The sequence below is a fragment of the Bacillus rossius genome, chromosome 15, assembly GCF_032445375.1.
Source record: "Bacillus rossius redtenbacheri isolate Brsri chromosome 15, Brsri_v3, whole genome shotgun sequence".
Lineage (NCBI taxonomy): Eukaryota > Metazoa > Arthropoda > Insecta > Phasmatodea > Bacillidae > Bacillus > Bacillus rossius.
In genome coordinates this window covers 14,824,719-14,845,561 of record NC_086342.1, presented here as the reverse complement: position 1 = coordinate 14,845,561, position 20,843 = coordinate 14,824,719, and the positions used below count along the sequence as shown (strand labels likewise).

At 40.4% G+C, this 20,843-nt stretch overlaps 1 protein-coding gene and 1 non-coding gene across 4 annotated transcripts in view; both read left to right on the top strand.

Annotated features, from left to right (window-relative positions):
* LOC134539252 (cuticlin-4) overlaps positions 1-20,843 on the top strand; it is a 156,534-nt gene that overhangs the window by 101,209 nt on the left and 34,482 nt on the right. For all 3 annotated transcript variants that reach the window (XM_063381067.1, XM_063381069.1, XM_063381068.1), the window contains exon 3: positions 16,299-16,350. In XM_063381067.1, coding sequence (XP_063237137.1) covers positions 16,299-16,350 — 52 coding nt within the window. The remainder of the gene's footprint in view (positions 1-16,298; positions 16,351-20,843) is intronic.
* On the top strand, positions 12,533-12,604 carry Trnaw-cca (transfer RNA tryptophan (anticodon CCA)). The gene has a single exon. It is a non-coding gene; the product is annotated as a tRNA-Trp (tRNA).

The following is a 20,843-nucleotide window of genomic DNA, read 5'->3' as shown; positions in this document are numbered from 1 at the left end:
CAGCCAACGGGAAAACAGACATCTGGAAGAGCCTGGTGCCAGGCGAATGTGTCTTACAAACTACGAGCCACTCACTAGACTAGTAACTCACAAGTCTTAAGTGAGACACTATCACCAGTGGAAAGGTGTCACAGGCCTGAGTATGCAAGGCACTGTGAAGTCCATCCTCCAGTTAGTTAAGCACGCGTATTTTGTCAGCAGTTGTGAAGTGCCAACGCGTTATTTAAACACTATTGGAATTCTGAGCATAGGTAGCGTTGGCTTACGAAAAATTAGGGTGTTGTGGGTGGAGGGGGGATTTTAAGTATGGCTATTCTTCTAAACACCGTGTGTTTGCAGCGTTTCTACATTTGTTGTCTATACGATTGGTTAGAGAAGCTCATCTGTACTTGACTTTGTGGTTAAAACTCTTCGAAAAGCAATCTGCGGGACAGGAGAAATTGCAAACTCATCGGAAAGTATTGGCGTTAGGCCAGCTATAGCAACGGGGTTTATGTCCTGTGAAGTGCCTGAGAGTTGTCTGGAAATAACCATTGGGATGTATTTTTCGCGAAAAGAATTTTTTTAACGCTCCATTAGATTGTGATACTGATAAGGTATGGACGCGCCAGTGGGTTCTTTCTTGGAATTGGCGGCCGTCTGCGAGAGAAGTCTTTGCCTTATTTGGACCGAGCCACTCAGGACGTGTTTGCTTCCGCACTGAACAGCAGTGATTGGTGTTGTAACAATCGATATGCACCTGAAATAAACTCACCCAATCACGAAACACAGATTACGCTACAGTGTTTTAACTTTCAGCTAGTCTCGAAATCTTTTCGCGATTCATGCATGCCCCTGTATATATCGCACGTGGAAGGTGGCCGTGTGCACCGGGCTTTATAAAACCGGCTAGGACGTTCCTCGAGGCTACTCGGTGACCTTTTGGAGCCCAAAGAAGAAGAAGAAAAAGGCGCTGTCTGCGGCGGCAAGCTTATTAGCCTCACGGCGTGTTCGCAATTACCAACACTTAATCAAAGTTGCGCCAGTGCCTGTCGTACCAGTTGAAGTCAGCATGGAGAAAAAACAAAAGTCAGTGTGAAGCTAAACAACATCCTCATCTCGTTTGAACTTTCCTCTGCAGCCCGGCGCGAATCGCAAGATCGTGTCCGTCGGTCCTGAGGTTTTAAGCGATCTTTGAATTATATTCTTGCAATGGGGGTAGGATTGATTTAAATCATTATTTTGGACACTTCGTCATTTTAAGTTTTGCACTGTACCTGTACGTCATAGAGGAAACCCAAGGAACGTCCAAAGAAAGATGAATACACAAACACACACAAAACAAGTCAAAATAAGCCGACGTCAAATGTCAAATGTTATGACAGCACAGAGAATTCCGTGAAGGAATTTGGGGGTGGTGAAACGTCGCAAAAATATGTGGAAAATAACGGTGCTGCTCCAAAATGTTTTGAGAGAAATAATGTTGTGACAGTGACAAAATTCACGGTGGTTGTAGAAACTTCATTCAAATTATATATATATATATATATATATATATATATATATAATCCAGAAAAGCAGTGTTCCATCTTTAAAACTTTATTATTTGCACGGAATATGTTGTTCATCCCCGTCTTTAAAGACGCATAGATACCAGTCTTGGGAAGCACTTTAGACCTTAAGTCGTATAGATGTTAACAACCTATTTTGCCGTGATGAGCCTGTAGCCAAAGTTTGTCGGTAGAATGCAGACTCACCCTGTATACGTAGAGAGCGGAATAAATTCGAATATTTGTTTCACTATAGATAGAGACAGGAAAAATTCGCAGATTCATTTCGTGATATGTTAAAATTCAAAATAATCATACCATTGTGCTGCTTCTGCTATTGGTTCACTATTAATATGTAGGACTCTTGGCCAATTAGAGACAGTCAGTCAAAGAAGTATCCAATCAAAAGTTACCCACTTGAGGCACCTCAAAATTCAGCACCCAACTAACAGGCGCCGTTTGCATAAGTAGGCAGAGGATCATGGAGTCTATCCTGAAGGTCATTGAACTCGCGAATTTTTCCAGTCTCTAGCGATAGACTAAAATACAAATACGTTTGTTCAATTTTTTGCTGCTTCAATGATTATGCCATAGTTTACCTAAAGGATTCTGAGCCAATTAAAAAAAAAAAAACCTCAATAAAATAAATGAAATATCAAAAGCACCCCAGTTAACATAGGTGTCACGAGTCAGTAGTCAATGAGAAGGTGTTACTTGCCCGAGGATGTAGATGGTTGTGCAGTCCATCTTAGGAGTCACTGAAATAGCCAAATTTTTCAATCCCTACTAGAGATTCTAGGATAGATGAAACCGTAATTGGGGACTGAATCAACCACAGACTGCAGTAAAAAAGAGTGAGGAAGTCTTTTAGTGATAGCCAGAGATGTGTAACATCACACCTCGGTAACAAGCAAATACATGTGTTCTCATGTTGTAAAATACACTTCTAGAACGAAACTCCGATGCGAAAATTCTTTAAAATAATGCCGAGCGTGATATATACACACACACACATTGTGTTTTCAGCTACATTTATCGAAGCGAATCATACATGGTATCCACACCCGCCACTAGATTCAAATGCTGGAGCAGCCACGTCGACTATTGGATCATTTGATTAGCAGACAGAAATTTCAAACTAGGCCTATATGTTGAAACGGTCCCGATAAAAGCGAAAAGGACTTGAAATGAAATTCTAAACTCCGGTTTTTGGACGTGATTTTCGTCAAAGAACTTAATTAAAGTATTTTACATCTGGTTGAAATTCACTAAACAGTTAATACTATGAAGTTGCCCTTTTTAGGCCTGTTGTGAACTTTGGTTCGCGCCATCAGCCACAGATGGCAGCACCTCCGTCCCACGCGACTTCCGTCGCGTTCAACGGAATCACCCCCGCCAAATGTCGCATGCCGGGAGCTAATATGCCATTAGAGACCGGAAAAATTCGCGGATTCATTTCGTGATATGTTAAATTCAAATAATCATACCATTGTGCTGCTTTTGCTATTCACTATTAATATGTACGACTCTTGGCCAGTAGCGGATCCAGAAGGGGGGGGGGGGGGGCTAAGGGGCTCAAGCACCCTCCAAAAGCATCTGGGTCCACTATTGTTTTAGTGTTTGCCTTGATAAAACCTAGCCTCAGCTGTGTCAAGCCCCTCCCAAATCAAAATCCTGGATCCGCCACTGCTCTTGGCCAATTAGAGACCGTCAGTCAAAGAAGTATCCAATCACAAGTTACCCACTTGAGGCACCTCGAATTTCAGCACCCAACTAACAGGCGCCGTTTGCCAAAGTAGGCAGAGGATCATGGAGTCTATACTGAAGGTCATTGAACTCGCGAATTTTTCCAGTCTATAGACTGCGACCATTCCCCAGCGGCGACTGCGACGCACCAGCAAGAAAGGAACCTGTTCCGGACGGCGCGGCGAAGGGAAGATGCTTATCGGGCGCGCGCGGGCGGTCATCGGGCAGGGTTCCGCAACGTCGCTGGGTGGTTACGTGGCGCCGCTGGTGGGCGCCGAACACGGACGCTGCCCCGTGTGTCGTAACCACCCCCCCCCCCTCCCCCAACTCTCCCACCTCATTTTACTCCCAATACACACACGACACGTTGCGTCCGAGACAGTCCCTCCCAACCAACTGGCCGAGAAAGCGCTACTGGCTCCGGCCACCTGGAGCCTATATCACGTCCGTCATTACGTTTTCCTGCCAACACCTATTAAGGCCGATACATAGGGGCAGGCATATTTCGCGAAAAGATTCCGGGACCAGCTGAAAGTCAAAACAATGTAGCGCCGTCTGTGTTCCGTGATTGGGTGAGTTTTTCCTCAGGTAAACGTCGATTGTTACAACACCAATCACGCGAAAGTCAGTGCGGACTCAAACGCGTCTTGAGTGGCTCGGTAAAACAAGGCGACGACTTGACTCGCAGACGGCCGCCAATCACAAGGAAGAAACCGCTGGTGCGGGTATATCTCGTTGCAGTCTAGTAGACGTTGAAGTTTTTTTTTTTTTTCGCGAAAAATGCCTGCCCCTACTAATACAATACAGAATTTCCCCGTTATGAATTCTGATGGTATCAACTGCAAGAGTTGAATAGTGTGTTGGTTCAAGATCTAAGCGCTGTATAGTGTGTTGGTTCAAGATCACAATTAAAGAGTAACTCACGCCGTTTCAGATGAGCGCATGCACGAGTACCTACTGCCTTGTTGTTTTCTCTCTTGCTTACATCATGGATATGCTGAAAGATTGGCTCTTTCCACTATTATTAGCGGGGTGAACCTGTAAGCTTTATTTGGCAAACAGGATGGAGCCCCTTCCCATTGGAATCTTTCTTGCACGAGAGTGGTTTGAACGCCGACGTCCCCTGCCCGTTGGATTGGTCGAAATGGTCGGGACGACAGAGCTCTTTTTCGTTGGCCTCCGCGTTCACGTGACATAACTCCATGCTGTTTTATTTTTCCCCTGTGTGGTTTTGTAAAATTTCGTGTCTACGTTCCGCCCGCTACCTAATAGTTAGGGACTGGAAAAATTCGCGGTTTCAATTACCACTAGGATAGACTCCACGATTCTCTATGTACTCGGGCAACTATCACCTGGTCGTTGGCTACCGACTCAGGACACCTGTTTACTGCGATTCTTATGATTCGATACTTCTTTTGTCGAGTGTTTGCCATTGGCTCAGAGTCCTTCAGGTAAATTGCGGTCCAATCACTGACGCAGCATTAAGCTAAACGAGTTTGGATTCCAGCCTGTCTCGAAAGGAATCCGCGAATTTTTCCGGTCCCCACTAATAGTTTGCCAGAGTTGAAACACAGAATTGAAGAGGCCTATTGGTTCCATTAGGTACTCCGGACTTGTTAACACAAGTGGGAAGAATTTTACTTTAAGATTTGATGTGCGCCCTAACCATAGCCTTGTATTGTTCAAAGTTACAATATATTTCTTGTAGTTTTACAAACTATTTATTGGCAATTGATTTACTAAGGAATTCTTTTGTAAAAGTACATAATTTTTTTCTGCCGGGTTTCTATACCACGCAAGAAAAACAAGATTAAAAATATTTCAGTAATGACGTTATCAAATATCCTTTAATAAACTACGCACTTTCATATTTGATTTTAAGTTTTTTCGGAAACTTTTAAAGACGCAGACGTTATGTGCATAGAAAGCCTCGTTGTTGTTTTTATTTTATGTATCACGTTATCATCTGTTAAATTTTGGTACGTGTGAAAGTAAAGAACACTCTTAAATCAAACTGTTGATAATTTCATATATTTTTCGTGTTTTAAAAAAAAAATTAAGTCATTGTTTTGGCGATATCTTGCGATTTTCGTGATTTATAAACGACCGTGGTTTTCTTGCGTTGGTTGCGTATTTGCGTCGTGTGCGCTCCTCGCGTAGTTTATAAACCTGGGCCTAAAGTCCGAAACCGAGAGGTTTGTACGGGAGCGTAACTCCGCTTCGCATTCCTGCGGCGAAGGAAATATCAGGGAGATCAGAGAGAGAGAGAGAGAGAGAGAGAGAGAGAGAGGTGTGGAATGGATAGATGTTTCAAACTTTTGCAACGGTACTGGCGACCTTCAGCTGCAGACCTGCGATTGCAGTCGCCCGACCTACGCGTTACGGCCTCTGACGCATGAGTCTGACGTCACTGCAATCGTGACCTCATCAGAACCAAACTTACACGATGCACCCGAGCTTCTCCCCCCCCCCCTCCCTCCTCTTTCAAATTTATTACCTGTATGAGATACGTGAAATTAAAAAAAAAGTATTTCGAAAATGATATCGTAGAAACAATTTTGTTCACACTGTAATTTTTTTTTGTAAATGGAACTCAATTTATTATGTCAAATAAAGCTATTTGTAAATTTGCACAATTACTTGAAAGCAACTGTATCGCTACAAAAAAAGATTGTTCGTATTACTACTGGGTACGGATTCTTGTCCGGGCATTTTTTATGCCCGGGAAATAGTTAAAAGTTGTTTCTCAACCGTTCCCTGAATAGCTTCCCAGCATTAACTGCGCATTTTAATTGGGCGTGATAAAAATTAAAGGCCAAATTTTGAATATTCGATTATCTTTCCCAGGGGTTTAAAAGAAAAATGTGATTGTATTTAACATCAATCAATATTGAACAATTTTCGTAGGCGCAACTATATATATGTAGTATTGTTTTCAAAAATGTATTGTATACGTGCATAAATAACCGTAGGAATACAATTAATTCTCGGAAAATTGTTTTCAAAGGAATATTTGGTAAAAGTATAAAAAATATTTTCTGTGTAAGTTACCCAGCTTTGGAAACTCGTAAAATAAACTTATAGTGAGTAACTACGACGTAAATAGTCAGCCAAAATTTGAATTACTAATAAAAAAATAGATAGCAAGTAGAGTATGAGTATCGGGTCAAGTGAAACCATTTGCTCAAAGCTATTTTCATAAAAAACTATCTTGGCTTCGAGATTGAACCACGTCTAATTGCCTAATTGGTGATTTGTACGGACGTTTTACTCTGCGTTGCAATATGCATCGTTAGGGTTGAGAAATTAACAGTTGATTTATCAACCCTGATGATGCTTGCTTCAATGCAGAGTGAAACGTTGGTTCCAAACACCACTTTGACGGCGCTCAAACCTCTAAAACTAAGGGTAGTTTAATGTTTGTGTAGTCGAATATTCAAAGAAATTGACCGAGATACAAGAAAAATAATAAAATTTATCGAAAGTCATGTAAAAACATAAACAATTTAAATCAAAGTAATTAAGGAAACCTATCCAGTGTTTGAAACCATCCAATGCGTCTTACACGTTGTGGCAAGCATGAAGGTAATTAGGTCCGTAATGAATTTGAAGTGTACTGATATGTAACATCTAACCTCGGTAACGAGCAAATTCATGTGTTCTCACGTTGCAAATATACGTATAATACGAAATTCTGACACGAAATTTAACGTAGAATTCTTTAAAATTATGCCGGGGTGATAAATTTAAGCAAATTGTATTTTCAACAAAATTTCTGGACGCGATTCATTCGTAGTTTCCTCACCGCCGCTAGAATTCGTCGCCGTAGCGGCTACGTTGACTGTCGAATCATTTTATTTGCAGAACGAAATTTGTAAATGTTTACTAAAACGGCTCCGATAAAAGCAAAAAGAAAACTTAACCCCAGCTTTGAACATGATTTTTGACAAGGAATATTTTTAAAATACTGTCCATCTTGTTAAAATTCATTAAACATCTAATACAGTAAAGTTTCCCTTTGGGCTTTGTGAACTTTGGCTCACGCCATACGCCACAGATGGCAGCGCCGTTTTTGTTACAAATTTCCGTCACATTCATGAAATCACCCCTACCAAATGTAGTATACCGAGAGCTAAGATGTTACAATTTAAAATAAAATGAAAATCGTAGGCGTGTAAAGACTAATATGTTAGAAGTCTGTTTATTAGCTTGAAAGGAACTCGCTAGGAAGAATCGTAAAAAAAAAATACCTTAGGGCCGTATTCCAAGACACAAAAATAAGGGTTTAGGTGTTGAATATGCAATACCTGTACCCTAACCATATTGCAAGTGCACGATAGGACACGGCCAGTCCCTTATTTTTAGGGCACTGATTTTTGGTGTCCTATCTGTTGCCGATTTGATCCATAACTGTATATATATTTTTTCATTTTTAATGAACTTTAACGGAACTTTTATGATTACAATTTCCCCCCCCCCCCTAATATCTTAAAAAACAGCAAACATAAATACGGCCAAAAATTCATCGTTTATTCTTGTACAACCAAAATTAAATATTTTATTTCACATTATAATTCCATAGTTTTAAAAAATAAGCTAAAATTACGATGGATTCCACGAAGTACAACTGTTTATAGCCTCGCACAAGTCCTCGTTTATTAAAACGTCTGCCGATCTGATACCTTACAGGGGTTCAGTTAGGACCCGTTTTGGAATATGACCCGAGAGTTAGGGTACGGCAGTTGCCCAACAAGGCAGTGCATATTCGCTACCTTACTCAAACGTCTTGGAATACGACTTGGCTGTAGACGAAGGAAAAATTGTTTTGCTATCCAGATGGGGAAAATAAAGAAAGGGTAGGGTCGTTCTCATTTCGACTTCAAGTACCAACGCGGCGAAGTTTACCCAGACCTTTGAATATAGGTATATACTGTATAGAAGTCGCCAGCCCAGGTTAAAATTTCTAATACGGTTTGAGGAAGTTGGTTAATTCACCGCCGCAATCGCCACCATCTCTAGGGCATCGACTTGTGGTGGTCCCTAGCGGAGAAGTGTCCAACTCTTCAAACACCCCTTCCCCCTCCCCTTGAACGACCATGAGCTGCAGTGAATGATGGATGGGGGGTGCGGGGAATGACAGCGGGCGACAGCTCTGCGCTCTAACGTGTAAATAACAACTAAGACGATACAGGGCGTTACGGCAGCGCCCTGCAGCGGTGAAGTTCCCAAGCTGCTCATCATACGCTTCTGAAAAACGTAGAGTAAATGCTATCCACTCGCGACTTCTATACAGTATATATATTCAAAGCCCAGACCCCACTCGTCCTGACACGACGGCGAGCATGGCTGGAATGTCGCCGTCTCGCGCCCCTGGTTGGCAGCACTGCCGCGGCCGTCACGCCCGTCTGCCTCGAGATGCGTGCTGGATACGCGCCGGCCGAAGGCGGTCAAGGCCGCCGCCTCGTGGTTCGGAGCCCTCCCTGGTCGGCGCGCCTGCCCCGACCTCAGGGATTGGGGGAAGCCTTCATTTCACCTTTGAATATATATACTGTATAGAAGTCGCGAGTGGATAGGATTTACTCTACGTTTTTTCAGGAGCGCATGATGAGCAGCTTGGGATCTTCACCGCTGCAGTGCGCTGCCGTAACGCCCTGTATCGTCTCAGGTTGTTATTTACACGTTAGAGCGCAGCACTGTCGCCGGCTGTCATTCCCCCCGCACCACCCATCCATCATTCACTGCAGCTCAAGGTCGTTCAACTGGAGGGGGAAGGGGTGTTTGAAGAGTTCGACACTTGTCCGCTAGGGACCACCACAAGTCGATGCCCTAGAGATGGTGGCGATTGCGGCGGTGAATTAACCAACTACCTCAAACCGTATTAGAAATTTTAACCTGGGCTGGCGACTTCTATACAGTATATATATATATATATATATATATATATATATATATATATATTCAAATATTTCACAGACGAGAGAGCCACACCCGAAGTTCACGCTCGCTTTTTTTTTTCGTTCCATCTGATTGTATAAACCGGTGTGGCATTTAATTTTGCGGTCGATTAGGATAGGTTAGCTACATTATAAATACTTTAAAACATATTGGATGGTTGGTTATATTAGGTAAGTATAGCTACATTAAAAAATACTGAAAAAATCATTTTATGGTTGCTTAGCAAATAACTTTTTAATATGTAGCTATCCAGGGCTAGGAAACCGGTTACACGATTTCACAGTATCTTTAATGTAGCTATCCTAACCAAATCAACCGCTCACAATGTTTTAAAGTATTTATAATGTAGCTAACCTAACCTAATTTACCATTAGTTATCATGAGTTACATTGAAAAAAAAAAAAAGCCGAAGATGCACGATCGGGCGTTTGGCTCTCTCGTCTGTGAAAAGAAGGCTTCCCACAGGATGGAGCATGAGGTCCGATTATAGACGAGGGGTGGTGAATCCAAAAGAGGAGGGGGATTTCAAAGTGCTTCACGTACCAATATGGCGGCCGTTTGTTTACAAGCGCATCAGCTGTACCTGTATTAGAGGTTAAATTGGTCAACTCAAATCATTACATTTGTACTATGAAGTTTCCTTTTTGGACTCTTAATATGTATAATCATATTAACCAGTAAATTTTTTAAATCTAATTTTATTCCGAACAGCTGAACTACATCCGTTAATGAAAGGAGTTTTGAACAGCTGATACAAATTATAAACAAACGTCCGCCATATTGGTATGTGAATATCAGGAAAAAAACGGCTTCACGTATGGCGGTCAATGCTCCATTTGTATCCTCTCCTAATCTCTGTTACCGGCGGGCCATTTCGCGGCGGAGTCAGCCCCTCAGTCCAGCGTCTTCGGGTCTGTCCGTCGAAGACACACCGGTCTTTTGTTTGTTGATGTCACTTACAAGTGAAAGTTTCATTTGTGTGTGAAAAGTGTAGTTGGTTCACGTCTATATACGAGGCGTATTTTTTATTTATTCTTAAGTTAGTACCATTTTGAAATATATAATAAATATAAACAAGTAGACTTTCCTTAACAATTTCATTTTTACATGGAAGGCTGTACCTTAATCTACTTTTCTACACAATTCTCACCGATATTAAGGCACTTACCGTATCATACAACCAACTTTTGAATCCCATCCCCATATAAATCTGCCGCCTGATTTAACAACCTTCTCAGCATGTCAGATAACGTCTCTTTCACTTTTTCATCTACTCTCTGCACCAAATGTTCAGTAATGACAGGAGGTTGACCACTTCGTTCCTCATCATGAACATTCATGCGGCCATCTTCGAAAGCCTGAACTCATTTCCGTAACAGGTTCCAAGATGTTCGCCACGATATTATACTGGTTGGCGTAATGTATATTCCTGGGCATTAGTGGTGAAGGTCAGTCTTGTCAGCAGCCATCATGGCGGAAAGACCCTATGCAAATAGATTAACCTCAACGAGAATCTAACCGAGGTTTGCAAGGTCCATGACATAGTGCATTGTCTATAAAAAATATTAAAAATAGGAATTAAATATTTTTTTTATAAATTTGCAATTTTTTTTTCCAGATTATTTTGTATATTAAATACAGTTTTCCAATATGGTGGACATGACATAATTCAAAATGGCGGAAACAGAAATGGTGTTAAGTTATATAATTTAAGAAGGCTGCTATGATACCATAATCAAAGATGGTGGAAATTTCTTGAAAAAAAAAAAAAGTCAGAATTCGAGGTGACAGAAGATTCTAGATTCTAAGATAGCGGGGTTCCAAATGACGGAAAGTTCTATAAAATAAAACGGTGACTTAAAGTCATCCAAGACGGTGTTAACCGAGTTAGCGGCCGGGGTCTAGTCATCCGATATGGCGGCTGGGAATCAGTTGCCTACATAGAACGAACAATTAAATTATAAACAATAGCTCGACGCCTGCGTCCGTCAAGAGCTAGACAAACTCATAATTTTAGCGGACAGACGGATGGATTGAATTATAACCTAAAAAAAGCATGTTATTTTTGAAGTGAAACTTATAATGCGACTTCCAACAAGGTTGCGTTAAACGTTTAACGCTACCATGGAGAAAGCAGTGTTGCGTTAAACGTTCAACGCTCCTGGGGAGGGGGAATAGAAAGAGACAGAGCGAGAGTGAATGCGTGGCACTCGAACGCATGCGCGTAGTATGTATACCTGTTACAGGCCAGCGCGAGCGTTAGCAACGAGTAGCGTCCAATATTCCAACGCAAGAGAGGGAGAGAGAAAGAACGATACACAAAGGTAGAAAGTAGAAGAGAGAAAGAGAGTGAGTCGGTAGATCCCAAGCACATGCGGGTGGTATTCTTGCTATGCAGCGAAGTAAACAGTGAAGTTTCACTTCTTCCGCGCGGAGGGACTCCACGCACTATTTTCTATTGTTTGGTTTCTTCCATTATTATTTTTTAACGCAAACGTAACCATTTAAAAGTTTATTTTTGTAACAAAAACCGTCCGAGTCACATTGGTGTCAGGGCCGGTGCAATGTAAATTGGCGCCCTAGGCGAAAAACCTTAATTCCGCCCCCCCCCCCCCCCCCCCTCGCTTCGGCCGGACACCCCAAAAAAAATTTTCCTTGCCTCAAAATACATCACGTAAGCCTAAGATTTTGTCAACAATCAAATGTAAGCAGGCATGTGTTTATTTTTTTACTTTTTTACTTATTACAAATCATAAACAGGTCACCGTGGACTTTAAATAATTACTTATATCAATATAAACATTCCAAACTGTTACAAAAATCCATTTTCATCTAGTTTCAATAATCGTTAAACATATGATATCAGCTGTTATGTGTCGTGCTGCGCCGCCCCCAGCTACTTGGCGCCCTAGGCAGTTGCCTAGTTAGCCTATATGGACGCGCCGGCCCTGATTGGTGTAGTTAATTAAGTACGTATGGTAACTTTGGAAACGTTTAAATAAATAGAAATGGAAAAGAATTTGAGTTTAATGATTTATAAGTGCATAGCTTAGGCTGCATGATTGTCAAACTAATCTACTCACACAAAAGTAAATTTTCTTTAGAATCTTATCAGTTGGCAGCGTTGAAAAAAAAATTGGTATCATGGCAGACGTGTGAAATGTTTTCAGTCGGTCGGACGGATGGACTACGGACGGACATGGCGGGCTATTGCAATTCTCCCAACTTCAAAACTCATATTTACGTATTTATTTTTCGTTATACAGTATGGTTAGTGTTTGTGACGACAAAAGTTTTCAACTGACTCCGTGGCGCAACGGTAGCGCGTCTGACTCCAGATCAGAAGGTTGCGTGTTCAAATCACGTCGGGGTCAAAAGACACTTTTTAGTATAATTATATGTTTTACCTGCTTTACAGTTTATAGCTTTCTTCAATGTGGTAACCGGCGTCATATTAGTACTTTAGTTTTAGTTTGTAACATAAATGCTCTGTTATAATTTTTTTACACAGTTTGTGACTTGCTTAAATTGTGGTCATTTAAAGCAGAAAAAAAAATTGCTTTGAGTAATTTAGTGCAACCACGTTACTCGTGCGTGGGAAATAAATGTTTAGAGTTAAAATATTTGCACTTGAGGATTTTTTTTTTGAGTCGTGCAGACAGAGGAGGAAGCAGAAGGGTGAAATAATGCTCAGGATAAAATTATTTCTGAAGTAAAATTTTGGATTATTTAATTTTAAATACTTATAATGGATGTACGATTATTAATGCCTTAGCCTGAATCTAATATATTAAGTAATTTGAACTTAATTTCAAGAAATTGCTAAACCGTAATTATTTTGTATAATGTATTTATGTCCTTATCTGTTTTTATTTGTTATAAGAATTATAAAGTTGTAAGGGGTATTAATATGGCGGAAAGGCGTATGAACCCATTAGCATTTTAAATTATCTTCCCGAGGGAGTTCCATCGGTATTTATTAAGAGTGTTCCAGAATCCTGTTGCTTCGCGATCCCCTTACACCACAGAAGCCAAATCCTGTTTCCGTCCCTGGATATGAACGTGAAACGTTTTGGGACAGACTGGTGATGGTTTGTCATGCCAATACCCATATAATTATCCAGTTTATGTCACTTAACCACAATAAACTTGCAGAAGATGCTCCTTAATGGAGTAGAATCCTAAATTATTTTGCTTCTAATATTTCTGCTTGCTTGCAGAAGTAATTTTTTGACAAATTCATAACATAACCATATTTAGTTCCTTGTTTATAAAATGTGTTTTCTACTAAACAAAACTTTTTAAAATTGTTTTTATGAACTTAAAATGCATGTTTTTTTATGTCAATAGTAGAATGTACTGAAAGCATGAAATCATGTGTAGACTTTAATATTCATAAATAAATAAAAAAGCTTTATTTCCCAAACCCTGAAAAACTCAGATTTCTATGGTTTTTGGAATACCTAATTTTTTTATTGATATAATGAATGATATACTACAAATAAAGAGTTTCAAGACGAATGCTACATACGAAAGGTTAATACAGAATTTTATACCACGTGATTTCATGCTTTCAGTACATGCTACGATTGACGTCTTTAATTTCATAAAAAAAAATACAATTAAATAAGGATTTGTTTAGTAGAAAACACGTTTATAAACAATCAAATATGGTTATATAATGAATTTATTTCAGTCATGCGCAAAAACACGAAATATTTGAAGCAAAATAAATTATAATACTTACCCCCTCCTCCGGCCCCTTTTAATATGGCGATGTGAGTTCTCGCAGTGGGTACAACACGATCTCGCGATATTTCCGCCATGCAGTTACCAAGTTGGTACCTCTGGAATTGTGTCTTTACATGTTGCCGTCTCTAATGTGTTAATTGTTGAGGACACATAGACCTCGTAAATTAATTAGCAGAGACATGCGAAATTTGCGTTTTTTTCCGACACCAAGTTGGACTCCACATCCTTGTGTAAAATCAGGAAGGTGAAATTTGTGAACTGACTGCCGCCGCATTCACTCTCTGTCTCTCTCTCCTGGTTGCACATTTCCGGGTAATACATTTTTTTTTGCAAGTTTATTATTGGATTCTAGCCCTTTGGGACGTGTGAAACAACTCAAAAACCAATTACACTTTAAATTTATTCTGTATATGGAACAGAACTATTAATGCAAAATTACAGATATTTGTTAATTTTTTTGCAAGTTTACATGAAAACAGCTTTCGATTACGTTACTTCAATTCATTGTAGAATCATATACGGCAGTGTAGTCCAAGCGCGGCTCCAGAAGGGGGGGGGGGCGGTGGGGGTGATAGCCCCTCCCGAGACCAATTTTATTGATTAGTGTATATTTATGTTAACTTAAATATTTAATTTCGTATGTTAAACTTTTATCTCACCAAAAGTTGCATGGAGCTACTAAGGTTCTGCATTTGAAACCTGTAATTTGTAAATAATATTCCAAGGCCAATATATCTGACCACTTTCATTTTTTGCAACTACGACCTTTCTTTGTGCGATAGCCCCTCCCGAAAAGTCATCCTGAAGCCGCCATTGGTGTAGTCTTCGAATGTATGTGGATAAAGAAAAAAAAATACGCTCGTTGCCGGCATTTCAGTAATGTGTTCGTTGGTCCCTGGCGAACGAATGCCAGCCGTCAGCTCTGAGTGCTGATCGGTGGACCGAGAGATGTTCCGGAGATGTTCCACACTCGCCCACACACGCACATCTCCCAAGGTCCGTCCCGCCTACACTCGGCGCGACAAGGCCGTGTCTCGCGTCGCCCGACCTGCCGTCATTCCGGTCACGCGGCGCGCGCTGTCCTAACCGTTACCTGCGGCTCGCTCCCGGGGGTTGCGTGCCCGTCACGTGCACGTGCCCGCCTCTTCTACTACCGTGCACGCGGCCGCGTGCCAGCACGCGCACCCGGGGCCTCCACCGACCGCGGTGGCCACGTCAACCGCCAAGGAGGAGTGCTTCGGCGCGTCTGCCTCCGTCAAGCAGGCTGTACAACAGCGCATATTCCTCCGACGAGTAGACGATTTTGGCGATTTTTCGACCCCCTTCCCCCCCCCCCCTTGATAAGATGTCGTGAGATTTGGCTCGCCTCCCCCCCCCCCCTTCCTTAATCAAACGTGAGTCTGTGCCTGATTGCGTTGGATTTATTAAAAAGGAACGTGATTTGCTTATTTATTTTTTATTCAAGAGACTAGTTAAGACTAGTTTTTTTTAAGACAGAGCGATAATCTAGAACCACAGTGAGAAAATCGAACAATAAACATACTTAAATTTTTTCACAAACAATTCTCTGTCAACTAGCGCATCTTCCTCAGACAATTTTCCGACAAGGAGATTGTACCTGAGCTCATCTTCCTCAGACACATCTCCGATCAGCGAATTTTCTTTGGACGTATCTCCGACAAGGAGGTTGTGTGCAGAGTTACTTAAATTTGAGTCGAGATTATCGTACATGACATTTTATTGTATTTAGAAAATTTTATAATTAAAAAAATTTAATATTATTTTGTGTTTTTGTAGTCTATATTATAAGAACACTGCACATAGGCTCGGTCTCACACGTATTATTATTTTTTCCCTTCATTTTTTGGCTATATTTCTTTTATTCGAGGTCTTCTGCAACACATTTAACACGATAGTATTCTTTAAGTTGATGTTTTGGACTCAAATTTTTTCTTAACATATATTTCATAAATTTTATCTCACAGCGGTATTAAGTCACGTGTTCATAATTATGACCAATTGCGTGATTTTTTACAGCTCGAAAGATAATTTTTATTTAATATATGGTGAGAAAATTTTTGACCCAACGTCAAATGTAAGATAAATATTGGAATAAATTTACAGAAATCCCCTTGATTAAAAATAATGACTAAAATAAAAATAAAACCGTGTGAAGTAAAGCCTTAAGTAATCATTCACTTTTAGCATTCACTTACAAGCTTGTTTTTGTCAGTGTTAGATGTGTTTTCTGCAAAACATGTAGTTATGTAAATAATGTAACAAAAAATGCTAAGGTGAGGTTTTTTTTTGTTCCAGGTGACGATATTAGTACCTTCCCACAGGACTGCCCAAATCCCCAGCACTGCAAGTAAGTGTCCCTCATTGTTACCAACATAATTCACTAGAGCATCATGTGAGTTCAGATAAGCATTGCGAATGAATTCAATTAATTTAAATAACCCAAATCCTTGTTTAAGGGGCCCGCCTCGTCAGGGGTGTATGTGTGTTAGTGAGGCGGGATGATAAGCGCGACGCTCGCTGGTGCTTCTAGCGCGGTATAGCCTCTAAGCGCAAGTCTCTGAACTGGCGCGAATTCGTCTCGTCGTCACAGGATAACTGTGAAATTTGAGCGGTGACCATAACATTATATGGCGGAGAAATGAAGATAAAGGTGTTATGCAAGCCCCTTAAGTGCTTTCAAGAATCTGTACTGATTGTTTTATGCCTAAAAATTACTCTGAAAACACGCGTTTTAGGCATTTTAACGCTTCTAAAAATACAGTTTAAAAACTTAATCCGAAATTAAAAGTACTTTTCGGTCCTCAGCGAACTCTTAAATGCTATTCGTAAATAGGCCCCACTCGGATATCTTGAGTAGTTTTGAAATCGCGTTGTTTTTCCTGAAGCTCTGCACACCGTGTGTGTGCCCAGGTAGGCGGGGGCCTTAAGGGAGTAGTTTCCTGAACTATTTTTCTGTCAAAATTTCGTGCTTTGGCTCACGATACTAAAAAATAATAATAATTGATGGACCGTTATTTGTTGGTAAAAGATTTTACCAGTTGAATACGTCTCTATTGAATGTTTTTTTAATAGCAACAACTAAGGTGTATGTTTGTATGTATATATATATATAACCACAAACTAGAAACGTGTAATCGTACGGTTGTTTGAAACCTTTCCTAAGTAGTCTCTGTTGTTAAACATTTTACTTTTAGTATATAACCCATAATTATTATATGGAAACACAATTTTTATTGAATTATGACATATATACATACACACTAAAAATAAAAGAGATCTATGACGAAGGCAGTATAAAAGCAGTTAATTCAAAACTGAGAGTAGTAAAATATTTCATACTCTCGATGTATGCTAGAACTGAAATATAAATTGGCCTCTAAAAACCATTAAAATCACACTTATTAAAATGAAGTAATCGCTTACGTTTTATAAAAAAATAACTATGGTTATGTTATAAACGTATTTTAAATCATGAGCCAATTCACGGAACTATCGAAGCAAAATAATTTCCACCCTCCGTGTTGAGGTATTGAATTTTTACGTCATTTAGTTGCAGTTTCTACCTTATACAACCATTGAAATTACTTTACGTTTTTAATTTTTTACACTGCGGTATTTTTTACGCGTTATCCGCTCTTCATGATTATTCTTGTAAATATCTATGTTAAAACACCTTCGCCTGGCTACTGACGTCATGACCTCTCAATAGATACACAGCGGACCCCGATCTCTAAGGGAATCGAACCCTAATTGCCTTGGCGAGTCACGTGACCACTCAAACTCCGGGGGGCCCTTGCTGCGATATTGAATGGTGTTGATAGCACGTCTCCAAGTGACACGAATTGACATAAAATAGATACAAAAAACGAGATTTTTTTTTTGCGTTGAAACGTGCGAATACTGCACAAAAAAGGAAAGAGAGAGAGAGAGAATTGGCTTCAGATCGCTGCTTTGCGCCTGGCGTCAGCAAGTGAAAGTCAGGATCGTTTAGCGTCTGTTCACAAGCTAGCCGACTAACCACACTAAAATGCCAATCATATTTACAAATAGGTCTAATGTGTTGAAGCGTGAATGGAAACCGCTAACAATTCTAACAACTTGAGTGTTTTCGGTGGTTTGTGACCGATACTGCAGAGAAAATAAAAATAAAAAGATATTGCCAGGAAGTGTGTTTAGCTAAATGGATTTAAAGGGAAGAGAACAGAAAAGAAAGTTGCCATCTCGATGTCAACTTTATTAGGCCATAATTTTTAATGTGTAACATTACACCTGTCGGTATACAGCATTTGGTAGGAGTAATTTCCGTGAATGGAGCGGAAATGTGTAACTGCGGTGCGGCCATCTGTGGTGGATGGCTCGAACCAAAGTTCACAAAGCCAAAGGGAAACTTATAGTATTAACTGTTTAATGAATTTTAATCAGATGGGTAGTATTTTAATAAAATTTCCTTTTAGAATATCAGGCCCCAAGCCAGGGTTTAATAAAAAAAATTTCGAGCCTCTTAGGCTTTTATCGGAGCCGTTTCATTATGAAGTTTAAATTTTCGCTCTGCGAATTGAATGATTCGATAGTCGACGTAGCTGCTCGTGCAACAAATACTCGAATACTAGCGGCGGGTGGGGGGAAACTACGTGCGATTCGCGTTCAGAAATATAGTTGAGACAAAAAAATTGCGTATATTTATTTATCACGCTCGGCATTTATTTCAAGGAATTCGACCTTAAATTTCAGTGTCCGAGTTTCGTTTCATAAGTGTATTTGCAACATGAGAACTCTTATGAGTGTGCTCGTTACCAGAGGTTAGATGTTACACATCCCCCCCTCCCCCCCCCCTACCGCGCAAATTACATAATATATTTTACTGTTTCATAGTTGGAGGTTTGGCGGTGTCTCTTACGACTTGCGTGTTTCATGATGAACTACCGCGTGGTTTTTATTGCGTTCGTTCGCGTGTCGTGCTGTTGCGTCTGTCTCCTTGCGGAGTTTTATGAACCCGGTCTCGGGACGGTAGCGCAGACTGACCGGTTCCTCGGGCAGCCGGGTTCGTTGACCCCTGGCTCGCCCGGAACTCTCCAACCCCCCCCCCCCCCCCACCCCTCCTCGTGGACCCCCCACCCTGCCTACCAACTTGACCCTTCCCCCCTCCTGTTCACCCTCTCGCCTTTTGAGCTGCTCGGTGGTTTCGATGCCCGGATCTTGCATTCGGACCCCGAGGCCCGCAATGGCTGTGTTGGCAGTACAGTTGCAGCTTACCCTGCGGCGGTATTGCCTGATTAAGCAACAAGTCTGAGCCAGACGATGATTCACACGTAGGTACTGAACAGAAAATAACTTTCTGTGCTTTTACAAAAAAAGATTCCTTTTGGAAACCAGTTGCCAAGAAACAGTTCGTGATAATACAAGAAAGATATTGTAACTTTGTACAACACACGATGCATGATGATATACACCTTTTTTTTCTCGAGATAATACTGAGTTATTATTACGTGAATTGGTGCATAATTTTGTACATTAATTAAGGACAACGTTTGTCCGGGCACACACACGGTGCGCAGAGTTTCAGGGGGAAAAAAAAAAGTTATTTCAAAACTACTCATGATATCCGAGTAAGGGCTGTTTATGAGAAGCAGTTAAGAATTCGCTGAGGGCCGAAAAGTACTTTTGATTTCGGATTAGAATTTTAAACTGTGCTTTAAGAAGATTGGAAATGGTTAAAAGGCATGTTTCCAGAGTAATTTTTTTAGGTGTAAAACGACCGGTACAGATTCTTGAAAGCACTTAAGGAACTTGCACTACACCTTCATCTTAATTTCTCCGCCAGATAATGTTACGGTCACCGCTCAGATTTCACAGCTTTCCTGTGTCGACGAGAAGACTGCGCGCCAGCTCAGAGCCTTGTTCTTAGAGGCGATACCGCGCTGGAAGCACCGGCGAGCGTCGCACTTATATTCCCTCCTCACTAACACACGTGAAACCCGACCAGACGGCGCCCTTAATGGTTATAACAACAGTAACACTACCAAAGAAAAAATAAATAAATAATGAATACAGTACAATGGAATAGCTCCTTTTGAAAAGGTACTTAATCAAAACCAAAATAATAATGATTACGTATTCAGATCCCTTTTCATTACACTGTTTCTCAGGGAAGGTAAACAAAGTCGCTGCAGTGGTGCAGTCAGATGTCGTTCGTAGAAGAGAAACGCCAATAAAAAATTCTCTCAGGCGAGAACAAAAAGAAGTAACTCACTATTGTTTTGTAAGACAAAGAAATGACTGAGTTTCTCAGGAATTGAAGACTGGACTTCGTGGGAAAAGTAGGACATTCTTGAGCTTCCCGACTAAACAACCTTTTTCCTTATTTCATTTCGTGATACCGAGTCTTAAGAGCATTTTTCGAGTTCCTATTATGCTTTATCGAATTCAATCCTTGAATAACGTTCGACGTCGCCGAAGTGTCGTCGTAATCATGGCATATATATATATATATAAGGTATCGAATAATCTAAAACTTAAAAATAGTTTTTTTGTAAACTGAACTAAATTTAAAGGTGTGACCATACCCGGTTTTGGAAACTATGGTCAATCTAATTTCAATTGTAATTAATATATTGTTGAGTAAATTAAATACTTTATCCAACCACAAATCATTTGCTCTTAAAAAATAGAGTTAAAATAGTTAAGTGCTTCAGTTTTTAGTTTTGTAGTTTTTTCGTATTTTTTGTAATATTTATTTTTCAATGTACGGATGATATAGTTAAAATACCGCACGTAGCATAAAGAGACTAGTAGCATTCAACTACAAGCTGCTGTTTAGGGAGTTAAATTTCCTGTAATACT